This window comes from Papio anubis, chromosome 2 (assembly GCF_008728515.1).
Source record: "Papio anubis isolate 15944 chromosome 2, Panubis1.0, whole genome shotgun sequence".
Taxonomy (NCBI): Eukaryota; Metazoa; Chordata; class Mammalia; order Primates; family Cercopithecidae; genus Papio; species Papio anubis.
The window spans coordinates 84,183,100-84,202,680 of NC_044977.1; the positions used below are offsets into that span (position 1 = coordinate 84,183,100).

The window sequence follows — 19,581 nt, forward strand, 5'->3', positions numbered from 1 at the left end:
TGGAAAGTCCAAGATCAAGGCACTAGCAGATTTCTTGTCCGATGAGAGATCAATCAATGCTTCATATATGGTGCCATCTTGCTGTGTTTTCACATGATGGAAGGAGTGAATGAACTCCTTTGGGCTTCTTTCATATAGGAATTAGTCCCATTCATGAGGCAGTTTGCCCTCATGACCTAATGACCTCCTAAAGGTGCCACTTTTTAATATTATTGTATTGGGGATTTGATTTCAATTTAGGAATTTTGAGCAACACATTCAGACCATAACAGTAGTATCTGCTGAAGTGGCAGCAAAATAATTGTGGCAAACGGTCCTAATCTTTTTTAAAAAATATATCCAATAAAAAAAGTAAATGTCTTGGGAGTAACATATTGAATGTCATTGTTTAGCTGAGAACAAGTCCCTTGGAAATCTCATGGTCCATCATTGTCAATAATTAAGGACAATAATCCTTCAAATAAAGTGTTTGTCACAGTTACATTTTAAGACTAGATTAGCGTACATTTATAAACACGGTTGCAAATATGGTGTTGTATATCAAAAAAGTACATTTTTAAAATGCTACAGAAAATTAACTCAAAATGGTATTCTGATGGTCTTCATATTCTTTTTGTTGTCTCATTTTTTTTTTTTGTTTCTATGATCTCGTCTGAGTGGTCTAGAAATAGAGCTTTCTTTGCACATGGCCTTCAGAATGTTAAATTAAAAAAAAACTTATATTTTCTTTTTTATTAACAACATTTGAAAAGCAGGAATTATAATTTTTTTTTTTTTTTTTTTTTTTTAAGACGGAGTCTCGCTCTGTCGCCCAGGCTGGAGTGCAGTGGCCGGATCTCAGCTCACTGCAAGCTCCGCCTCCCGGGTTTACGCCATTCTCCTGCCTCAGCCTCCCGAGTAGCTGGGACTACAGGCGCCGGCCACCGCGCCCAGCTAGTTTTTTGTATTTTTTAGTAGAGACGGGGTTTCACCGCGTTAGCCAGGATGGTCTCGATCTCCTGACCTTGTGATCCGCCCGTCTCGGCCTCCCAAAGTGCTGGGATTACAGGCTTGAGCCACCGCGCCCGGCCCTAGGAATTATAATTTTTTAAAATTTTAGAGCTGAGTTACAAAGAGGATTTTTTTTGTATGCTTTGTCTTTTTTTTTTCTTTAAAAGTATTTGGAAAGCAGTCTTTCATGAGGCTGGAGAATGGGTGTTTCATTTCTATCTTATTTTCTTCCTCCAGCAGCATGAGTGTCCTCTTGGCAACATGTATTTTTCTAATTTAGGAGTGTTTCTCTACATGTCAGTCTTGTTCCTCCAGATGTCCATGGCGTGGCTCATTATGTTCTCCGTATTTCAGGACTGTGCTGCAAAGCTTGAGCAATATTTTACCCTCCCTGGGCTCTCAGAGAGACATGGGAGTATTGATGTGCTTTGTTTCCCAGCTTAAACAAACGTGTAGTTTCCCGTAAGTAGGGAAACAAACATGGAAACCTACCACTATTTCATAATGTCTTATTTCATAGAAGTCTTATATATATATATTTTTAAAAGTATCACTATTGAGATGTGCGCAAATAGGGCTTTAAGAAGGATGTAGGCTGGCCGGGCGCGGTGGCTCATGCCTGTAATCCCAGCACTTTGGGAGACTGAGGCAGGTGGATCACAAGGTCAGGAGATTGAGACCATCCTGGTTAACACGGTGAGACCCCATCTCTACTAAATATACAAAAAATTAGTCGGGCATGGTGGCAGGCACCTGTAGTCCCAGTTACTTGGGAAGCTGAAGCAGGAGAATGGCGTGAACCCAGGAGGTAGAACTTACAGTGAGCAGAGATCGCACCACTGCGCTCCATCCTGGGTGACAGAGCAAGACTCTGTCTCAAAAAAAAAAAAAAAAAAAAAAAAAAGAAGGATGTAGGCTGTTAAAATGCAGGGCAGTGAGGTTGCCATAAGCAGTGGTTCCACTGTGCCTTGCTCAGTGAACATGCTGCTGCCCTGCCCCCTCCAAGGGCACAAGTGATGGTTACTGATGACCTTTCTGTAAAACCACAACCTTCTGTCTTTTTCCTGATTTCAGGTAGATGCGCTGAGATTACGACTGGAAGAAAAAGAATCTTTCCTCAATAAAAAAACGAAACAGCTGCAGGACCTCACAGAAGAGAAGGGGACACTGGCCGGTGAGATTCGTGACATGAAAGATATGTTAGAAGTGAAGGAAAGAAAAATCAATGTTCTTCAGAAAAAGGTGAGTAGCTGACATAAGCCCTTCAAGTGGGGTATCATCCATGTTTTGTCATTTTAGAAAAATTTTGAGCACATGGAAAATAAGTAATCTTTTATGAATCTTAGATTAGGAAGTATAGGCTGATTTTCATACTGGTGTTTCACTTACTGGTAGTTGTATCATGTCGATATTAGCATTGCTTGATGAATTTTCTACTTGATTACCTAGAAACTAAATAGTGATTATTTTTTTTTATTCACCAGCTTGAACATAGAGAGAATTGTACAAATTTAGATTCAAATTTAAAATAACCAAAGGTCCCAACAGTTAATTTTTTCTTCATTACTGAGAGTTAGCAATGTATTTTGTGGGTCCTGAATGTATTTTAGATACATTTGATATTCACATAAACTGTAGTAGATCCTATTCTGTGAAGCCCATACAGATTTTTGGGAGGCAGGAGTAATGTTTTACACCCATTACTTAATTGAAAATCAATGGAAAGAATGTATAATAATTTCCAGCCACAGTGATGCAACATAGAAGATGCTTGACCTTGTTAAGGTCATTCCTTCCTTTCTTTAGCAGCTCATTTTCTACCTTATAGGGGACCCTGATTTTGTGATAGCATCCCGATTTTCTTTTGGAGAATTCCTGTTTGCTACTCTATATAGTTTTAGTGGGACCACTGAGCATCCTGCCTTCTCTTAGTAAAAGGGTAGGTGAGAAGAGACACCAATGGCTGCTCTTTTACAAAAAAAAAAAAAATGTGTTGGGAAGATACAGGGCTGTCAGATGAACAGGCGGCCAGAGTGGAAACTAGGTGGAAATCAGTGGTGGGCAGCAGGAGCCTCTGGCGTGGATGCTGCCATCCACAGGCATGCTGTCAGGTGCTCTGCTGCAGCTGCAGCAAATGGAACTAACTGGCCCCTGCTCTTGGTGTCACCTGCCATCATCATTTCTCACCTGGCGTGGATCTACAGCATCCCAGGTGATTTTCTTGCATCCTCCCTCATGTTTCCTACAGCCTATTCTTAACACAGAAACTGGATTAATCCTTGTAATGCATAAAACAGTTCATGTCACTCTCTGATCAAAACTCTCTAGTCACAACCAGTTACATAATTTTGGGGGTCCATTGCATAATGTAAACATGACGCCCCTGTCCCAAAATTGAGAATTTCAGGATGGTAACATCAGAGTATAAACCAAGCATAGGAGCACAGCTGTCTCCACCTCCATTGGCTTCCATTGTCACTCAGAGTAACAGTGGAAGTCCTTGCAAGGGCCCAGGACACCCTGCAGGATTAGGCTATCTCTGGCCAGTCTGGCCTCCTGTCTCACTGCCTTCCCCTTTGCTCAGACTACACCAGACACTGTGGCCTTCATGTTCTTCTGCAGACACGTGAGGCATGCTGTCTTGGTACCTGACATTTACTGTAGCCTTTACGGAGACACTCTCATTCTGAGCCCATGGTGCCCATTGTGGTAGTCACGAGCCACATGTAGAGATTAAGACCTTGACTGAGATGTGCTGCAAGTGTGAACTGCACATCAGATTTGGAAGACTTATGAAAAAAATGGAAGATCTCTCATGAATCATTTTTTACTTTGATTATATGTTGCAATGAAAATATTTTGGACATATCAGGTAAAATAAAATACATTATGAAAATGAATTTCACCTGTTTCTTTTTACTTTTTTAATGTGATTACTAGAAAGCTTAAAATTAACTGTGTGACTCACACTATGTTCCTATTGACAGAACTGCTCGAAATAGCCACATGGCTCATGCCTTTGCTTCTTTCAGGTCTCTGTTTAAATAGTGCTTTGTTGCAGGCCTTTTTTGTCCATCCTGCGTAAAATCGCATGACCACCCACATTCCTGCCCTCTGTCTTCTGTCATCCAGTTTTATTTTTTTAGGTAGAACTTTTAACCATCTGACAAATGTGTGTGTGTACATATATATATATTTAAAATTTATATAATATGTATTAAATATATAAATAAATATAATATGTATTTAAATATACCTAGTTCATTCATATTACTAGAATATAAATTCCAAAAGGGGAGACCTTTCCCCCATATCTTTAGTACCCAAAAGTTACTAAATGCTTAATAAATATTTGTTGAATGAATGGATAAATGAACTTGCTCTAGAGTTAAAGTCTTGCATAGGAGCATTTGATTGGCCAAGGTTATATTACATCCTCACCCCCTGCTGCCAGGAGCACTTATTCTTGTGAATTTGATTCAAGGACAGAGCTATGCAAAGATGACAACAATAGTTGGCATTCATTTGTTTCAGTGCAGAGGTTGTGATGAGCATTCTAATATCTATTAGGATATTCCCCACGCTTTTGACTTTTCATAAGTGAGTTCTCTAATCTTTCTTAAACTCTGAGAGCCAGTTAGTCTCTTCCTGTTCTGTTATGGTCAGCCAGAGCCTAAATGGTACATTTACGTACAGAATAGTGCGTCACATTTTAAAAACAAAGTTAAATTTAAACCAAATTATAGAGGATTTACCAAAGAGTTAAAAGTAGAGACACTGCATTTGTTAGAAACTCTCAGGATATTGGCGATTTGATGAATCATATTATTAATTCATTTCTGTAGAGATCTTCATGGACAAGGTCCTGGTCATTGGAGCCTCCTCTTGTAGCACTAGCTAATTGATACAGAAATTTACAAGAGAGCTGAGCAGAGATTACTAAGGACCCTTGAATCAAAGGGGCTGTCTAGGGTACATGGGAATAACAGAGAAATGGTTATAGTAGCCTGTCTTGGAGCATGTTCTAAGGATTCAAAAGAAGATTTTTCATTTAAAATATCCAGCTGCAAATAATAACAAAGGTTGCATTTATTGAACTTACTTATATTGAACACTGCTGGATACTTTATTTACTCATGTAAATAGTGCTTGTTACATGCACTGTTTACTTACTCTTGACCACTACCTAGTGAGATGGGCACAATTATTAATCTAAGGAATTGTGGAATATTGAGGCTATGGTAAGCTTGCCCAAGGTCACATAGCCTAGATAAAAGTATTTTTTGTCTTTAGAAATATATAATAAAATAATTATTGTAAATTAAGAGAATAAGCCTCATTTTTTAAAATTTCACTTTTTATGATGATGACACCAGGTGTGAGAGTGAATAAAGGAAAAATATCACACTTGTCCATTTTGTCAGAAGTTGAGACTAAGTGCACTCATTCTTGAGGAATAAATGACAACAGTTTTCTCAGTGAATATTTTGGGATGGCACTTACAATGCATAAGTGACAAATGACCACTTTTACCAATGCAAATATTTTGCAAAATTTTAAACTTTCCTCCACAGCCATACTTAAAAGCTTGAGAACCAGTCTGGAAGTTCTAGAACAAAATCAGTTGTATATTATGGCTCCTTTTGGCAACAGGATTATGATATCACTTGTTTAAGTCATGTAGACAATGGGTTTGGAAATGTTTCATGTTTATTTGGAGAGGTTGCTCAGCTTCAGGTTTTTAAACCAAGTTTACCAATACTTTTGGGGAGGAAATAAAACCACTGGCAACGTAGCAAAGCCACAGGAGTTCTATTATACCTGCAATGTGAAAGGGAAATAATCCCTAGAGAAGTGATGCTTATGATTTAGAAACTGACTCAAAATGTAGAAATAATACAAAAACAAATGGGCCAATGAAATATTGTCTTTAATTCTGGAGACTCCTTGGAGCTTAGACTACATTCAGCATAATTGGCTGTTTTAGGGCAGGCTTGGATTGAAATAGCATAAGCTTTGGATTAGGGTGTGTTGGCATGGAAGAATAATAAGCTCATGTCAATGTCAGACATGCAGTATTACTTAATATTTCTTTCTCATAGACTCTTTTGCAACCCTGTGTTGATGCCAGTGGAACTAGGTACGCTCCTTTCCTGGCCACGTTTACCCTGGCAAAGCTAGGCTTGCATTTCATATCTGTCAGCTTTGCCTTCAGAGCTCTGGGTCTCAGAAGTCTTGTGTGCTGCATAAGCCATGTAGACAGGCATGGACACGATGCTCTAAGTATTTCATCACTTGAAGAAGGAAGTGAGGCTGAATAAACAGAAAACCCCAGGTGGAGGAGCATCTCTGATGAAGCTTTTGTAGGAAGACAGAGGTCATCTAGAGTGGATTTTTGGCCCTACCATCATACTTTTGGCTTTACTCTGTAATTCCAAGACATAGAGTTCTCTTAGTAGGGGACAAAAATGCACATATATGAAAAGTGTTTAGTGAAATATTCCCATGGGGCTGTGACACTGAAATCAGAAGAGCGGTATGGTTTCCATGCTGAAGCTGTAATTTTCTGTTCCCATACCTGAATTTAAACTGTAACTGATGAAGTGCTATCTGACTATTGAGTTTTTGTAGGAAATGTCATAAAACCTTGATGACACTGTACATTTGGAAAGCGTATAATGCCCAGGATTTTAGGACATGGTAGCATTGTTTGAACCCGATCAAATTCAGACTGTTACGCAGTGCGTAGATTCTTACAGCATAAACTTGCTACCCACGAATTTTTTTTTAAACTCATTAAAACTGGACAAAAATTCTATCTCCATTTTCATTCTAGGCCTTAGTCCCATAAGCAATGTGAATTTATAGAACAGAGGTACTTTATTTATTAGAGGTAGAAAAACAGATGGTGATCTCTCTGGAAGCCAAGTTCACTGGCTGCCTACTGAACTTTGTGGATTGCCCTGTGGGTTGGAAAAGGCAGAGAGGGGTGAATGGAGTTGGCTCCTGGGAGTGGTATATATGGACCTTCCCACTTCAGCAGCTTGATTCTACCTATTTGGAAGTATGGTGGTGAAAATTCTGAATGATGATAACCTCAGGGGTAAGGACACTGTGGGATTACTGAGTTTCTTCCAGATTTTTTTAAAAAATTTTTTTAAAGTAATACCTGAGAAGATAGATACAGAACATAGAGATTTCCATGTTAGTGTAAAATTGAAGTAAAGTGTGGAGGACTTTTTAACTCAATTGAGCTCTTTCTCAATGTTTAAACATCTAGTTGAACTTTTATACTTATTATTGGCAAACCTCCTAATTTTTCGAACATGTGCAAAATCATATTCATTTCACTTTTACTGAGTGTTTCCTATGTGTCAGTCAGTCACCACTCTAGGTCCTGGAGGTTCAGGGAGAAATAAGACAATCTCCAGTCCTCAAGAAACTGACAGTCTAGTTGTGGAGACAGACATGCATAATCCTAAATATAAGTGCAGTGGAGAACAACATATGGCACGTTACCAGAAGGAAATCACTTGATGGATGCAAACAGCAGAAGCCACTTCTGGCTACCCTAAGCAAAAGGGAATTTTTTGTAAGAATATCCAGGGTCCCACTATCTGGTCTGTAGAACCAGACTGGGGATGATAAAGAACCAAGGCAGCCCTAATAGACCAAGAGAAGGCAAACACCACTGTGATTTGCCAGGAGTGTCTGGTCAGCTGTCTTTTCTGTTGACAGCTGCTCTCCCTCACCCTCTTTCCTCTGCCCTCACATTACACTGTCAGTCAAGAGTCAAAGTCCTGGGACAGAGCTCCAAACTTCACACAACTGACTCTCTTTGGCAGGATCTAATCAGACCCTTCCTTTATAAGAGTCAGGGATATGTGACTCCAAGCTTTACACTGGAGCTTTCTGCTCTGTTTTTGTGTCACTTACTCATGGAAGTCTTTGCTGACACTGCAGTCTGGGGGAGGTTTTACACTCTTAGAGAACTATGTCTTGGCTTAGTTTGGAATTATGCATCCCTTTGTGAATATTGGCTTCCCTCTCAGGGCTTGAGCGCCCCAACCATCATCATCAAGATACCTCCAGCTTCTGGCAAAATTCTTGGCATCTGATGCTCCTTGATCAATAAGGATTGAGTGAATAAATGAGCTCAGCAAATTCTCAATGAATGAGAACTTGGGAGAGGAGAAATTGCTTTGAGATCTACTTCTCACCCAAGAATATTGTTAGCTCTGAGGAGAGTCATTTGCCCCAGCAAAATGTCAAACCCACTCTTGTTCCCAGCACGGTATGTTCTGTGTAGGCTGCAAGATGGAGCTATCCCATGAATAATAAAACACAGATGAGGAAATGGTTGTTGCTCTACCCACACCTAACATCTCCAGCCTTGGTTGTATTACCCTAGGAAGGTAAAAAGGGATGGTTTGAGTAAGGGTGTTTCGCCACTCTTCCTTCATTTTCCTTTTTAATAAAAAGAAATGTGACATTTACAGAGAATATCATCTTATTCTGCAAAAAGAATGCTTCCTTCTTTAGTTATCACTTCTAATTTATTGGATTGTTAGGAAGGTGATATTTTATGAGAGTGATGCAATGAAATTTCTGGTTATATGTGGTCATTTCAATTATGACCATACAAGTAATTACTTTTATAATAAAATGATTATATTATATACTATTTGTTGAACCCTTACTGTATACCAGACACTGTGCTAAGTGATTTGCATCCTTAGCTTATGCATTCTTGTAACAGACCTAATGGCTTATAGGCACTATCATAATCCTGGTTTTTAAAATGAGAGACTGTGGTTTAAGAAGAACTTGTTCAGAGTGACGTGGCAGGAAAGGGATGGAGCTATTCTTAACCACTACACTATTCTAGTGTTTTTTCTAGTTTATGGTCCTGCTTCCCTCATGAGACAAGTGGGATCATTAACTTTTAGGGATTAGTTAAACTACAATTTGAGCAACATACCTGAGGTTGATATATAAGAACACCTCTTTTTGGGACAAAACCAGCAGAGATACAGCCACTAAATAGTGTAATAAAAAAAAAAAAGTAGGGAATGAATTACATAAATAAAATATAACACCAGGTCTGTATTTAAAAATATGATAAATTATATGTAGAAAAAAGAAAGATTGTGGTGGTTTTCAATATCTGTTTAATTTTTCTTCCCCCAGAAACTCTTTATGTACCATTCTAAGATTGTTTTGCTGCTTCATTTTTAAAGGATTGACGTGTCTGCTCTGATGGTAGTTTCACTTTCCTTTGGTTGTTGGCTTAAAGGATGACTAAGACCTCAAAAGATGGTTTGAGACATGTAAGCAGCTTTCCTGGACTAGTCAAAGGTGAACTCTTGAGTTGGGAGATCCCTCATTCCTTGCCAAGTCCAGAGAGGAAACGGTCTGGGAAGCTACTCCACTTTTGCAGCTCACTTTGCAGTGAGCTGTTCACGTAGGTCTGACCTCCTTGGTATAGGCAAGCTCACTTTGCATCTGAAGCTAGGAACTGGCCTGGCATCCCAGGGGTTGGGATCACAGCTAGGGTGGCCATGGGTCTAAAGCAGAGGTTCTTAACCAGGGGCTGTAACTGAGGCTTAGAACCTCCCTACTCCCCTGGGAACATTTGCTACTGTCTGCAGATATTTTTGGTTGCTATAGCTGGGAGGATGCTATAAGCATCTTGTGGGTAGGGTCTATTCCAGGGGTGCTGCTAAATGTCCTAATATGCAGATGACACCTCTGCCCCCAATAAATAATCATCCAGAGAAGCCCTGGTCTACAGGAGTCCTTTCCTTCTTGTGTAAGGATCACTGCTGCTCTTGGTTCTCGAGGCCCCCTGCCTTGAGGTAGCATTTCTTAAAACAGTTTTTGCTTAGTATAACAGACCTTTCTCCCACCTTTCAGTATTATCTCAGTTGAAATGCGTAACATTTTTACCTGCGTTTTTTCTCTGGCATTATTTTAGCCAACTTACAGAGTCGAATGTCTTGTGTGTGTTTGTGTCTGTGCACATGAGTGTGTATGATGTTTGGACTGTTACTATTTCTGTCTAATAATTTTCACATATAGTAATCCATACTTATAAATGAGTGTATATGACACTCTTGAACCCTGAAAATTATTGCAATTATTAAAACTGATCTGACCATTCTTATCATGATATCAGCTAATTTGTTAGCGGGGTGCTAGTCAGGTGTAGTACAGGGAACATGTAATAGGAATAAAGCATCTGATTAAGAAGAACAGAGATAGCTCTCCCAGCAGATAACATCCAGTTTAAATTTATTTGGCTTAATACCAGCATTCCAGTCATTTGAAAAACAGTGACCTTTAAGATGACTTTTTTTCCTGACTGAAAATAAAAACACTTTTATTTTATCAACCTTTTGGGTTGAAAATCTTATTTCTATATTCACATTAAATATATCATTTCATACATTTGATCTAGTCATTTGGGATAGGGTAAAATTTTCTGTTCAATGTAGATTTGACTATAGATTTAACTAATACAGTGCCTAAAAGTTTGCAATTAATAAGTATAATCCAGGTTAGTGTTTGTGATTTGCCAACTTTCTTTTGAACAGTGTCTTTTTTGGTCTGGAAAATATAACAAAAATCTGACTTAATGTATTACACAGAAAGTTATTGATATGTATTTTGTGTTGGTAGGGTAGCAGTATGTCAGCGGACCTAAGAATAAGTATCTTTGCTCTTGCATCCTTTAATACAGTGCATCTTGACAGCTTTCTTGGAGGTTCTAACAGGGGAGCACAGTTACTTGTATGCCCTTGACTGAAGATCGGTCCTCCTCTATTGGGGATGGTCATACTCTTTGACCAAGCACATAGCTTTGGGAGGGATGCACATGGAGTGGTGAAGGAGGAAGGGGACTCCTGCCTAGCAAACCAGATCAGCCGAATCAACCCTGGTGATCAATGGGGTGACGGATGTTGCAGCCAGATCGCCCTCACATCCAATACAGTGTGTCTTCATCATGGTGCGAGGGTGATGCCAAGGGTTCTAGTGCTAATTAAATTCCACAGGACAAATAATCACCAAGAGTGCATGGCTGCCACACTTGGCTGGAATTATTTGCCCCAGTGTTGGTAAGATGGTTTAGGGAAAAAACATCTTGGTTACTTTAACCAATTGATTGATCCTGTTGGTCAGAAGTCCATTTTGCTCCAATGAAATGATATTCAAAAGTCACTTTGTGTGTGCTTCGTGTCTTTTGGATAGAGATTGTGGCTTCCTTGGTACAACTAAGCTTCTTTGTGAAGCAACAAATGCAGTAGCCTCCTCCTTTGTGTACATTGCTTTTCTTCTAAGGGATTTGAAATTATCCTTCTCCTAGAGCTGACATTGATGAAATGGTATTTTATTAAAAGAGGAACCAAAGCTAGGAAAATTCACACTTTAATGAAACAGTTAAAGAGAGTTAAGGAAGCCTGCCCATTCATTCATGCATTCATTCAGCATCTACAGGCACTGTCTTCACATAGCTCCATTTTTCTTCCCTTGGGCTCTAGTGTACACAACCCAATATTATTTGATTTTAAAAGACATGTAACTTTGGTTATGCTGATGGAGGCTGGACAGTCTTGAAGACAGGAAGAAATGAAACAACAGTAAACCTGGAAGAGACTTGATCAAGCCTCCTAGTCCAACCTCTTCATTTCTCCACTCAAGATATAGAGTACCTGAGGGATGATGTGACTTATGTAGGATCATGGAGATAATTAGTGACAGAGCCTGAATCTGATTACACTTTTCCTTTCCTTCTTTCCATGTCCCTATGGCATATGAGGCCTTAGGTACCATTGCCCTACTCTGGCCTGTTTGTTTGCCTGCCCTCCTGCTGTCCAGTCATCCAACAATCCATATTCAGCATCTGTAATGAGCTGACTGCCTCAAAGGTACTGGGGATACGTATACTATTGAAGAAGGTGTAATTTCTGCTCATTGGGAGCTCAGACTCATGGAGAAAATTACTAAATAGGCAATTACAGGACTGTGTATGATGTGTGCTATATCAGCCAGGTATACTACACATAGGAGGGGCACCTCACCTAGCCAGGGGAGTGGGATGAACAAGAAGGACTTCCTGGAAAAGATGATGACTAAATTGAGAGATGAGGGACTAGGAGTAGTTGTCCAGTCAAAGCGAGAATAGCATTTGCAAAAGTTTGGCGGGAAGAGGCAGCACAGTGCATTTGGTGGAATTAGAAGTAATTTAATATATCTGGACCACACTCTCTTGGCCCACTTAGGAAACAGATTTCACATTTGGGAGCTTTTCTATTCTTCACATCTTCTAGCGATCAAATATATTTTATAATTAAAGTTCGAGAGTCATTTTGACTTCTATATTATAAATGTTCTAGTCCCTTGTAAGTTGCAAGTGGCAATAACAATTATCAGTGTTATTTAAAAATGCAGTTCAGGGCCAGATCATGCTGAGAATTGATTCTCGTTCAATGAAAAAGCTGATCCCACCCAGGGGAGGCAAATTCCCTTTTAAATAAATATTTGCTTTGGGTTAAGACCTCATATTCTATACTCAATTTCACTATGATGGATTTTTTTAAAAAAAGGTTTGTTTATAATTACCTGCAAAATTCCTTGATGACTTAAAATAAAAATGTCCAGAATGCCCCGATCGCAGCTGCTACCCTAACGGGTACAGGCATCTTGACACATCTGTCAATCCAAGCTGCCAGCTATTGCTTATAGTTTTTGAAATAGGATTAGAGGCAGTTGAGCCTTTACATATTTCAGTCTGCAGATGATTCCGTTTTTCTTCCCACATACTCCCAGGCTGTTTGATTTAAATCAACCTTGTTTATGTGGGAAAGAAAATTTTCTGTCTGTCTTTTTTTACTTATCTTTTGTTTGCCAATGGACTCTGCTTTGCTGTGAAGAGTTTTACACATATCTATATTGTCATTTATCATGTTATATTGTAAGGGAAGTCCATGGTTCAAAATGTCTATAATACGTGTTTTAGTTTCTCATGAGAATAAATGTTAAGTAAGGGTAATGTGTTCTTGTGGGGCATGTCGCTTAACAGTTATTGTGGGTAATAGCATCTTTCTACTGTTCTGATACTGCAGTCTCATTGCCAGTATTTTTTTCCTTTATACTCACCTGATTATACTACAACTTTTGCAGACTAAAATATGTAACTGTATTCTAAATTAATGGCACAAACTATATGGCAATTTGGGGGCTTTGTCATAACATTTTTATCATACCTCCTTTTTAGATTGCTGATTTTTGAGAACCAGCAGTAGCACCCACATATAATCAGTCCTTAGATAATACAATTATGGTTTATAAAAGTCATTTGTAACTCTAACAAAAGTACTGTGGTAGGTAGAATTCTAAGATGGACCCCTGAGCTTTCCCACTTCCTTGTTGTGCATGCCTTGAATAATGCCCAGGACTATGAATATGATGGATTTGGAAGTGAATTTTTCCCTAGAACCTCCAGACAAATGCTCTTCTGGCTGACATCTTGATTTCACCCTTGTAATACCCCAGGCAGAGACCCCAGCCACACCTTGCCAGACTTCTGACTTACACAACTGTGAATTAATAAATGGATGTGCTTTTAAGTCATTTGGTGGCATTTTGTCATACAACAATAGAAAACTGATATAAGTACATGTTAAAATAACTTTTCAGAGTTCCCAAACCTCTCACGGAAATTCAAAGGCAAGTAAACAGTAGGAGAGTTCACAGGATACTGACAGGGAATGCTGCTGGTCCACTAAAGTGGCATCGCTATTGAAAACTAAAGCAGTTTTCAATACCTTGACTGCTCAGCATAGAAATAATGGGAGTCTTCCCACACAATAATAGTGGGAGACCTTAACACCCAACTGTCAATATTAGATCATTGAGACAGAAAATTAACAAGGATATGCAGGGCTCGAACTCAGCTCTAGATCAAGTGGACCTGATAGACATCTACAGAACTCTCCACCCCAAAACAATAGAATATATATTCTTCTCTGGCACTTACTCTAAAATCGATCACGTAACTGGAAGTAAAATACTCCTCAGCAAATGCAAAAGAACTGAAATCATAACAAACAGTCTCTCAGACCACAGTGCAATCAAATTAGAACTAAAGATTAAGAAACTCACTCAAAACCACACAACTACATGGAAATTGAGCAACCTGCTCCTGAATGACTCCTGGGTAAATAATGAAATTAAGGCAGAAATCAAGAAGTTCTTTGAAACCAATGAGACCAAAGAGATAATGTACCAGAATCTCAGGAATGCAGCTAAAGCAGTGTTAAGAGGGAAATTTATAGCACTAAATGCTCACGTCAGAAAGCTAGGAAGATGTCAAATTGACAGCCTAACATCAAAACTGAAAGATCTAGAGAAGCAAGAGCAAACAAATCAAAAAGTTAACAGAAGACAGGAAATAACTAAGATCAGAGCAGAACTGATGGAGACAGAGACACAAAAAATCCTTCAAAAAAATCAATGAATCCAGGAGCTGGTTTTTTGAAAAAAAAAAAATAAATAAAATAGACCACCAGCTGGACTAATAAAGAAGGAAAAAGAGAAGAATCAAATAGACATAATAAAAAATGATAAAGGGGATATTACACTGACCCCACAGAAATACAAACTACCATCAGAGAGTGCTACAGACACCTCTATGCAAATAAGCTAGAAAATCTAGATGAAATGGAGAAATTCCTGGACATGTATACCTTCCCAAGACTAAACCAGGAAGAAGTCAAATCCTTGAATAGACCAATAACAAGTTCTGAAATTGAGGCAGTAATAAATAGCCCACCAACCAAAAAAAAGCCCAGGAGCAGATGGATTCACAACCAAATTCTACCAGAGGTACAAAGAGGAGCTGGTAACATTCCCTCTGAAACTATTCCAAACAATTGAAAAGGAAGAACTTTTCCCTAACTCATTTTATGAGGTCAGCATCATCCTGATACTAAAACCTGGCAGAGACACAACAACAACAACAAAAAATTCAGGCCAATATCCCTGATGAACATCGATGTGAAAATCCTTAATAATATACTGGCAAACTGAATCCCGCAGCACATTAAAAAGCTTAGCCACCATGATCAAGTTGGCTTCATCCCTGGGATGCAAGGTTGGTTCAACATATGCAAATCAGTAAACATAATTCATCACATAAACAGAACCAATGACAAAAGCCACATGATTATCTTAATAGATGCAGAAAAGGCCTTTGATAAAATTCAACATCGCTTCATGTTAAAAAGTCTCAATAAACTATGTATTCATGGAATATATCTCAAAATAATAAGAGCTATTTATGATAAACCCACAGTCAATATCATACTGAATGGGCAAAAACTGGAAGTATTCACTTTGAAAACCGGCACAAGACAAGGATACCCTCTCTCACCACTCCTATTCAACATAGTATTGGAAGCTCTGACCAGGGCAATCAGGTAAGAGAAAGAAATTATTCAAATAGGAAATGAGGAAGTAAAATTGTCTCTGTTTGCAGATGACATGAGCCTATACCTAGAAAACCCCATCGTCTCAGCTCAAAAGCTCCTTAAGTTGATAAGCAACTTCAGCAAAGTCTCAGGATACAAAATCAATGTGCAAAATCATAAGCATTCCTATGCACCAATAACAGAAAAACAAAGAGTCATGAATGAACTTCCATTCACGATTGCTACAAAGAGAATGAAATACCTAGGAAACAGCTAAGAAGGGATGTGAAGGACCTCTTCAAGGAGAACTACAAACCACCGCTCGAGGAAATAAGAGAGGACACAAACAAACAGAAAAATATTCCATCCTCATGAATAGAAAGAATTCATATTGTGAAAAGTAATTTATAGATTCAGCGCTATTCCCATCAAACTACCATTGATATTCATCACGGAATTAGAAAAAACTACTTTAAAATTCATATGGTACCAAAAAAGAGCCCAAGCCCATGTAGCCAAGACAATCCTAAGCAAAAAGAACAAAGCTGGAGGCATCATGCCACTTGACTTCAAACTATACTACAAGGCTATGGTAACCAATACAGCTTGGTACAAGTACCAAAACAGACACATAGACCAATGGAACAGAATAGAGGTCTCAGAAATACTACCGCACATCTACAACCATCTGATTTTCAACAAACCTGACAAAAACAAGCAATGGGGAAAAGATTCCTTATTTATTAAATGGTGCTGGGAAAATTGGCCATATGCAGAAAACTGAAACTGGACCACTTTCTTATACTTTAACAAAAATTAACTCAAGGTGGGTTAAAGACATAAATGTAAAACCCCAAACCATAAAAACCCTAGAAGAAAATCTAGGCAGTACTATTCAGGAAATAGGCATGGGTAAAGATTTTATGATGACATCATCAAAAGCATTGCAACAAAAAGCAAAAATTGACAAATGGGATCTAATTAAACTAAAGAGCTTCTGCACAGAAAAAGAAACCATCATCAGAGTGAACAGACAACCTACAGAATGGGAGAAAATTTTTGCAATCCACCCCTGTTACAAAGGTCTAATACCCGGAATCTACAAGGAACTTAAACAAATTTACAAGAAAAAAACCAACCCCATCAAAAAGTGGGCAGAGGACATGAACAGACACTTCTCAAAAGAAGACATTTATATGGCCAACAAACACATGAAGAAAAGCTAAGAAAAGCTCAACATCACTGATCATTAGATAAATGCCAATCAAAACCACAATGAGATACCATCTCATGCCAGTCAGAATGGCAATTATTAAAAAGTCAAGAAACTACAGAGGCTGGTGAGGCTGTGGATAAATAGGAATGCTTTTACACTGTTGGTGGGAATGTAAATTAGTTCAACCACTGTGGAAGACAGTGTGGTGATTCCTCAAGGATCTAGAACCAGAAATACCATTTGACCCAGCAATCCCATTACTGGGTATATACCCAAAGGAATATAAATCATTCTGTTACAAAGATACGTGCACATGTATGCCCATTGCAGCACTATTCATAATAGCAAAGACATGGAATCAACCCAAATGCCTGTCAATGATAGACTGGATAAAGAAAATGTGGGACATATACACCATGGGATACTATGCAGCCATAAAAAGAATGAAATCATGTCCTTTGCAGGGACATGGATGAAGCTGGAAGCTATCATCCTCAGCAAACTAATGCAGGAACAGAAAACCAAACCCCATATGTGCTCACTCGTAAGTGGGAGTTGAACAGTGGGAATACATGGACACAGGGACAGGAACAACACACACCAGGGCCAGTCAGTGGGTGGGTGGGGGGTCATGGGGGAAGAGAGAGCATCAGGAAAAATAGCTAATGCACACTGGGCTTAATAGCTAGGTGATGGATTGATAGGTGCAGCAAACCACTGTGGCATATGTTAACCTCTATAACAAACCTGCATATTCTGCACATGTATCCTGGAACCTAAAATAAAATAAAATTTGTTTCTAAAAAAGAAAGAAGTCCATGTCAGAATATCATGAGGCTGGGCACAGTGGCTGAGGTGGAAGGATCGCTTGAGCCCAGAAGTTTGAGAGCAGCCTGGGGAACATAGTGAGACCCATCTCTACACAAAATAAAAAAATTAGCTGGGCATGGTAATGCATGCTTGTAGTTCCACCTGTTTGTGAGGCCGAGGTGGGAGGATTGCTTGAGTCCAGGAGGTCGAGGCTGCAGTGAGCCATGATCATGACACTCGCTGAAGCCTGGACTCGCTCCTGGACAGAGCAAGACCCTGTCTCATAAAATAAAGAAAAAGAAAGAAATTATGGGAGTCTTGATGATGTTTTACAATTTTAGGGGGACTCAGATTATGTAAAAATGTATGCATAGGAAATGAACCTTTATTACAGCTTTCAGATTGTAGTATTTTCGATCAAATAACTAAGATTTCCTAAAATGCTATGTTATATCTTTATGTCTCTTTCCTCATTAAACCCTGAGTTCAGCAAAAGAAGTGACTGAGTCTTAGTCATTCTTTTATCCTTAGTACTTAGCACAGTGCTGGCATGTTATAGGTGCTTAATAAATGTAAGCTGGAAAATTGAAATGTAATAAATTGAGTAAATAAATATGTCCAAAGTTCTTTTTGAATTCTGAGTGAGTAAATAAATAGGAATGGCTGTGTTCCAATAAAACTTTATTCACAAAAACAGGCAGTGGGCCAGTTTGGCCCATGGGCTATAGTTTGCTCAGCTCTGGTGTAGATCACAAGTTCTTATAGCCTCTAGACAATTCTTTCATATAGCAACCTTCATTGCAAATTTGAGATTTTAAAAGTATACTCTAAATATTTAATAGAGTTAAACAAAGTTCACTTCTTTTCCAGACTGTATTTACTATTTACCTCAGACATCCTTTCTGGTTCATAGGGAAGTAAGTCATTCGTTCCCAAGGGTTAGATCTTCCTTAGTTTCTATTGTGTTCTGTAGCTTTTTTGTGAATAAAGTCTGAATGAAGCAAAGCTAAGCAAACAGAATGTGCTTGAATGAATAGCACTCATTGACATGGAGTGGAGATATTTCTTTCTTTAGTATTAAAATAAGAAGTCAAATTCTTCAGGTCACATATGATACTCTGATTTGTAAAAGTTTATGAAGGGTGGCATATGCACACCAAGGCTGTCTCCAAATGGAATGTTTGTGAACTTGTGAACAGCTGAGGGCATGGACGAGAGTGGCCAGGTAGGAAGGTAGGAATGGAGGCAAAGTTCCTTTGCTGCAGTTCCATGTTACTGATGCTTTTCTTAAGGCTTGCCGGCGAGTGTTCTTTGGGACAGGTAGATGGCCGGTATGAAATGTCAGGTAGCCAGGGGAAAACAAACATGGGGCATTGGACCAGAGCTATTTAACCTATTGATTCTTTACCTAGGAATTCGTCCTAAGAAAAAATTAAAGATGTAGGTATTGATTTAGCTACAGCCTTGTTCACAGCATAGTTCTTTAAAAAAATTTTTTTCTAGATCAGTGAAAATGGTTCCCAAGTAGAGGAGTAACTAAATAAATGATGGCATATTCATACATGGAAATTCAGCCAGTAGACAAGATGTTATAGATGAGTGTATTTAATGGTATAGAAAGATATTCACTCTATTTTGTTAATTGAAATAAACTTTACAATATGTATGTACAGAGAAGTATCAGAAAATGCCTATCTTCCCACACCCTCAACACCACTTTATATTATAACCTGATTTTTATTTTAAAAAGTTTCTGCACAGAGGTAACTTATGCATACATACATGCATGCTTCAGTACAATTAGTTTGTTAAGAGTATGAACTGCGACAGACCTGGCTTTGAATCTCAGTGTTGTTACTTTAGGTCTTTTTAATCTTTGGCAAGTTACTTACATACCCTCTGCCTCAGTTTTCCTGTCATTAAAATGAGGATAAGCTCACCTCTTACTTTCGGTCTCAATTTTTCTCAGCATAGTAGGTGTTCAAGAGGTATTTGTTGAATGAATAAACTGACCATCATTGTTGGTGCTCAATAAATTATTATTTTATACAAAAAAATCAGAACTTAAATGCTAAACTCCTCAATTTTTTTAAG

At 38.6% G+C, this 19,581-nt stretch overlaps 1 protein-coding gene across 13 annotated transcripts in view; it reads left to right on the plus strand.

The window, feature by feature from the left end:
• ERC2 (ELKS/RAB6-interacting/CAST family member 2) overlaps positions 1-19,581 on the plus strand; it is a 1,259,367-nt gene that overhangs the window by 394,921 nt on the left and 844,865 nt on the right. For all 13 annotated transcript variants that reach the window (XR_001899786.3, XR_001899782.3, XR_001899781.3 and 10 more), the window contains one exon: positions 2,065-2,232. Coding sequence is in view for 10 of the 13 variants with exons in the window: in XM_031662799.1 (XP_031518659.1) it covers positions 2,065-2,232 (168 nt within the window). In the remaining 3 variants the exon portion in view is untranslated. The remainder of the gene's footprint in view (positions 1-2,064; positions 2,233-19,581) is intronic.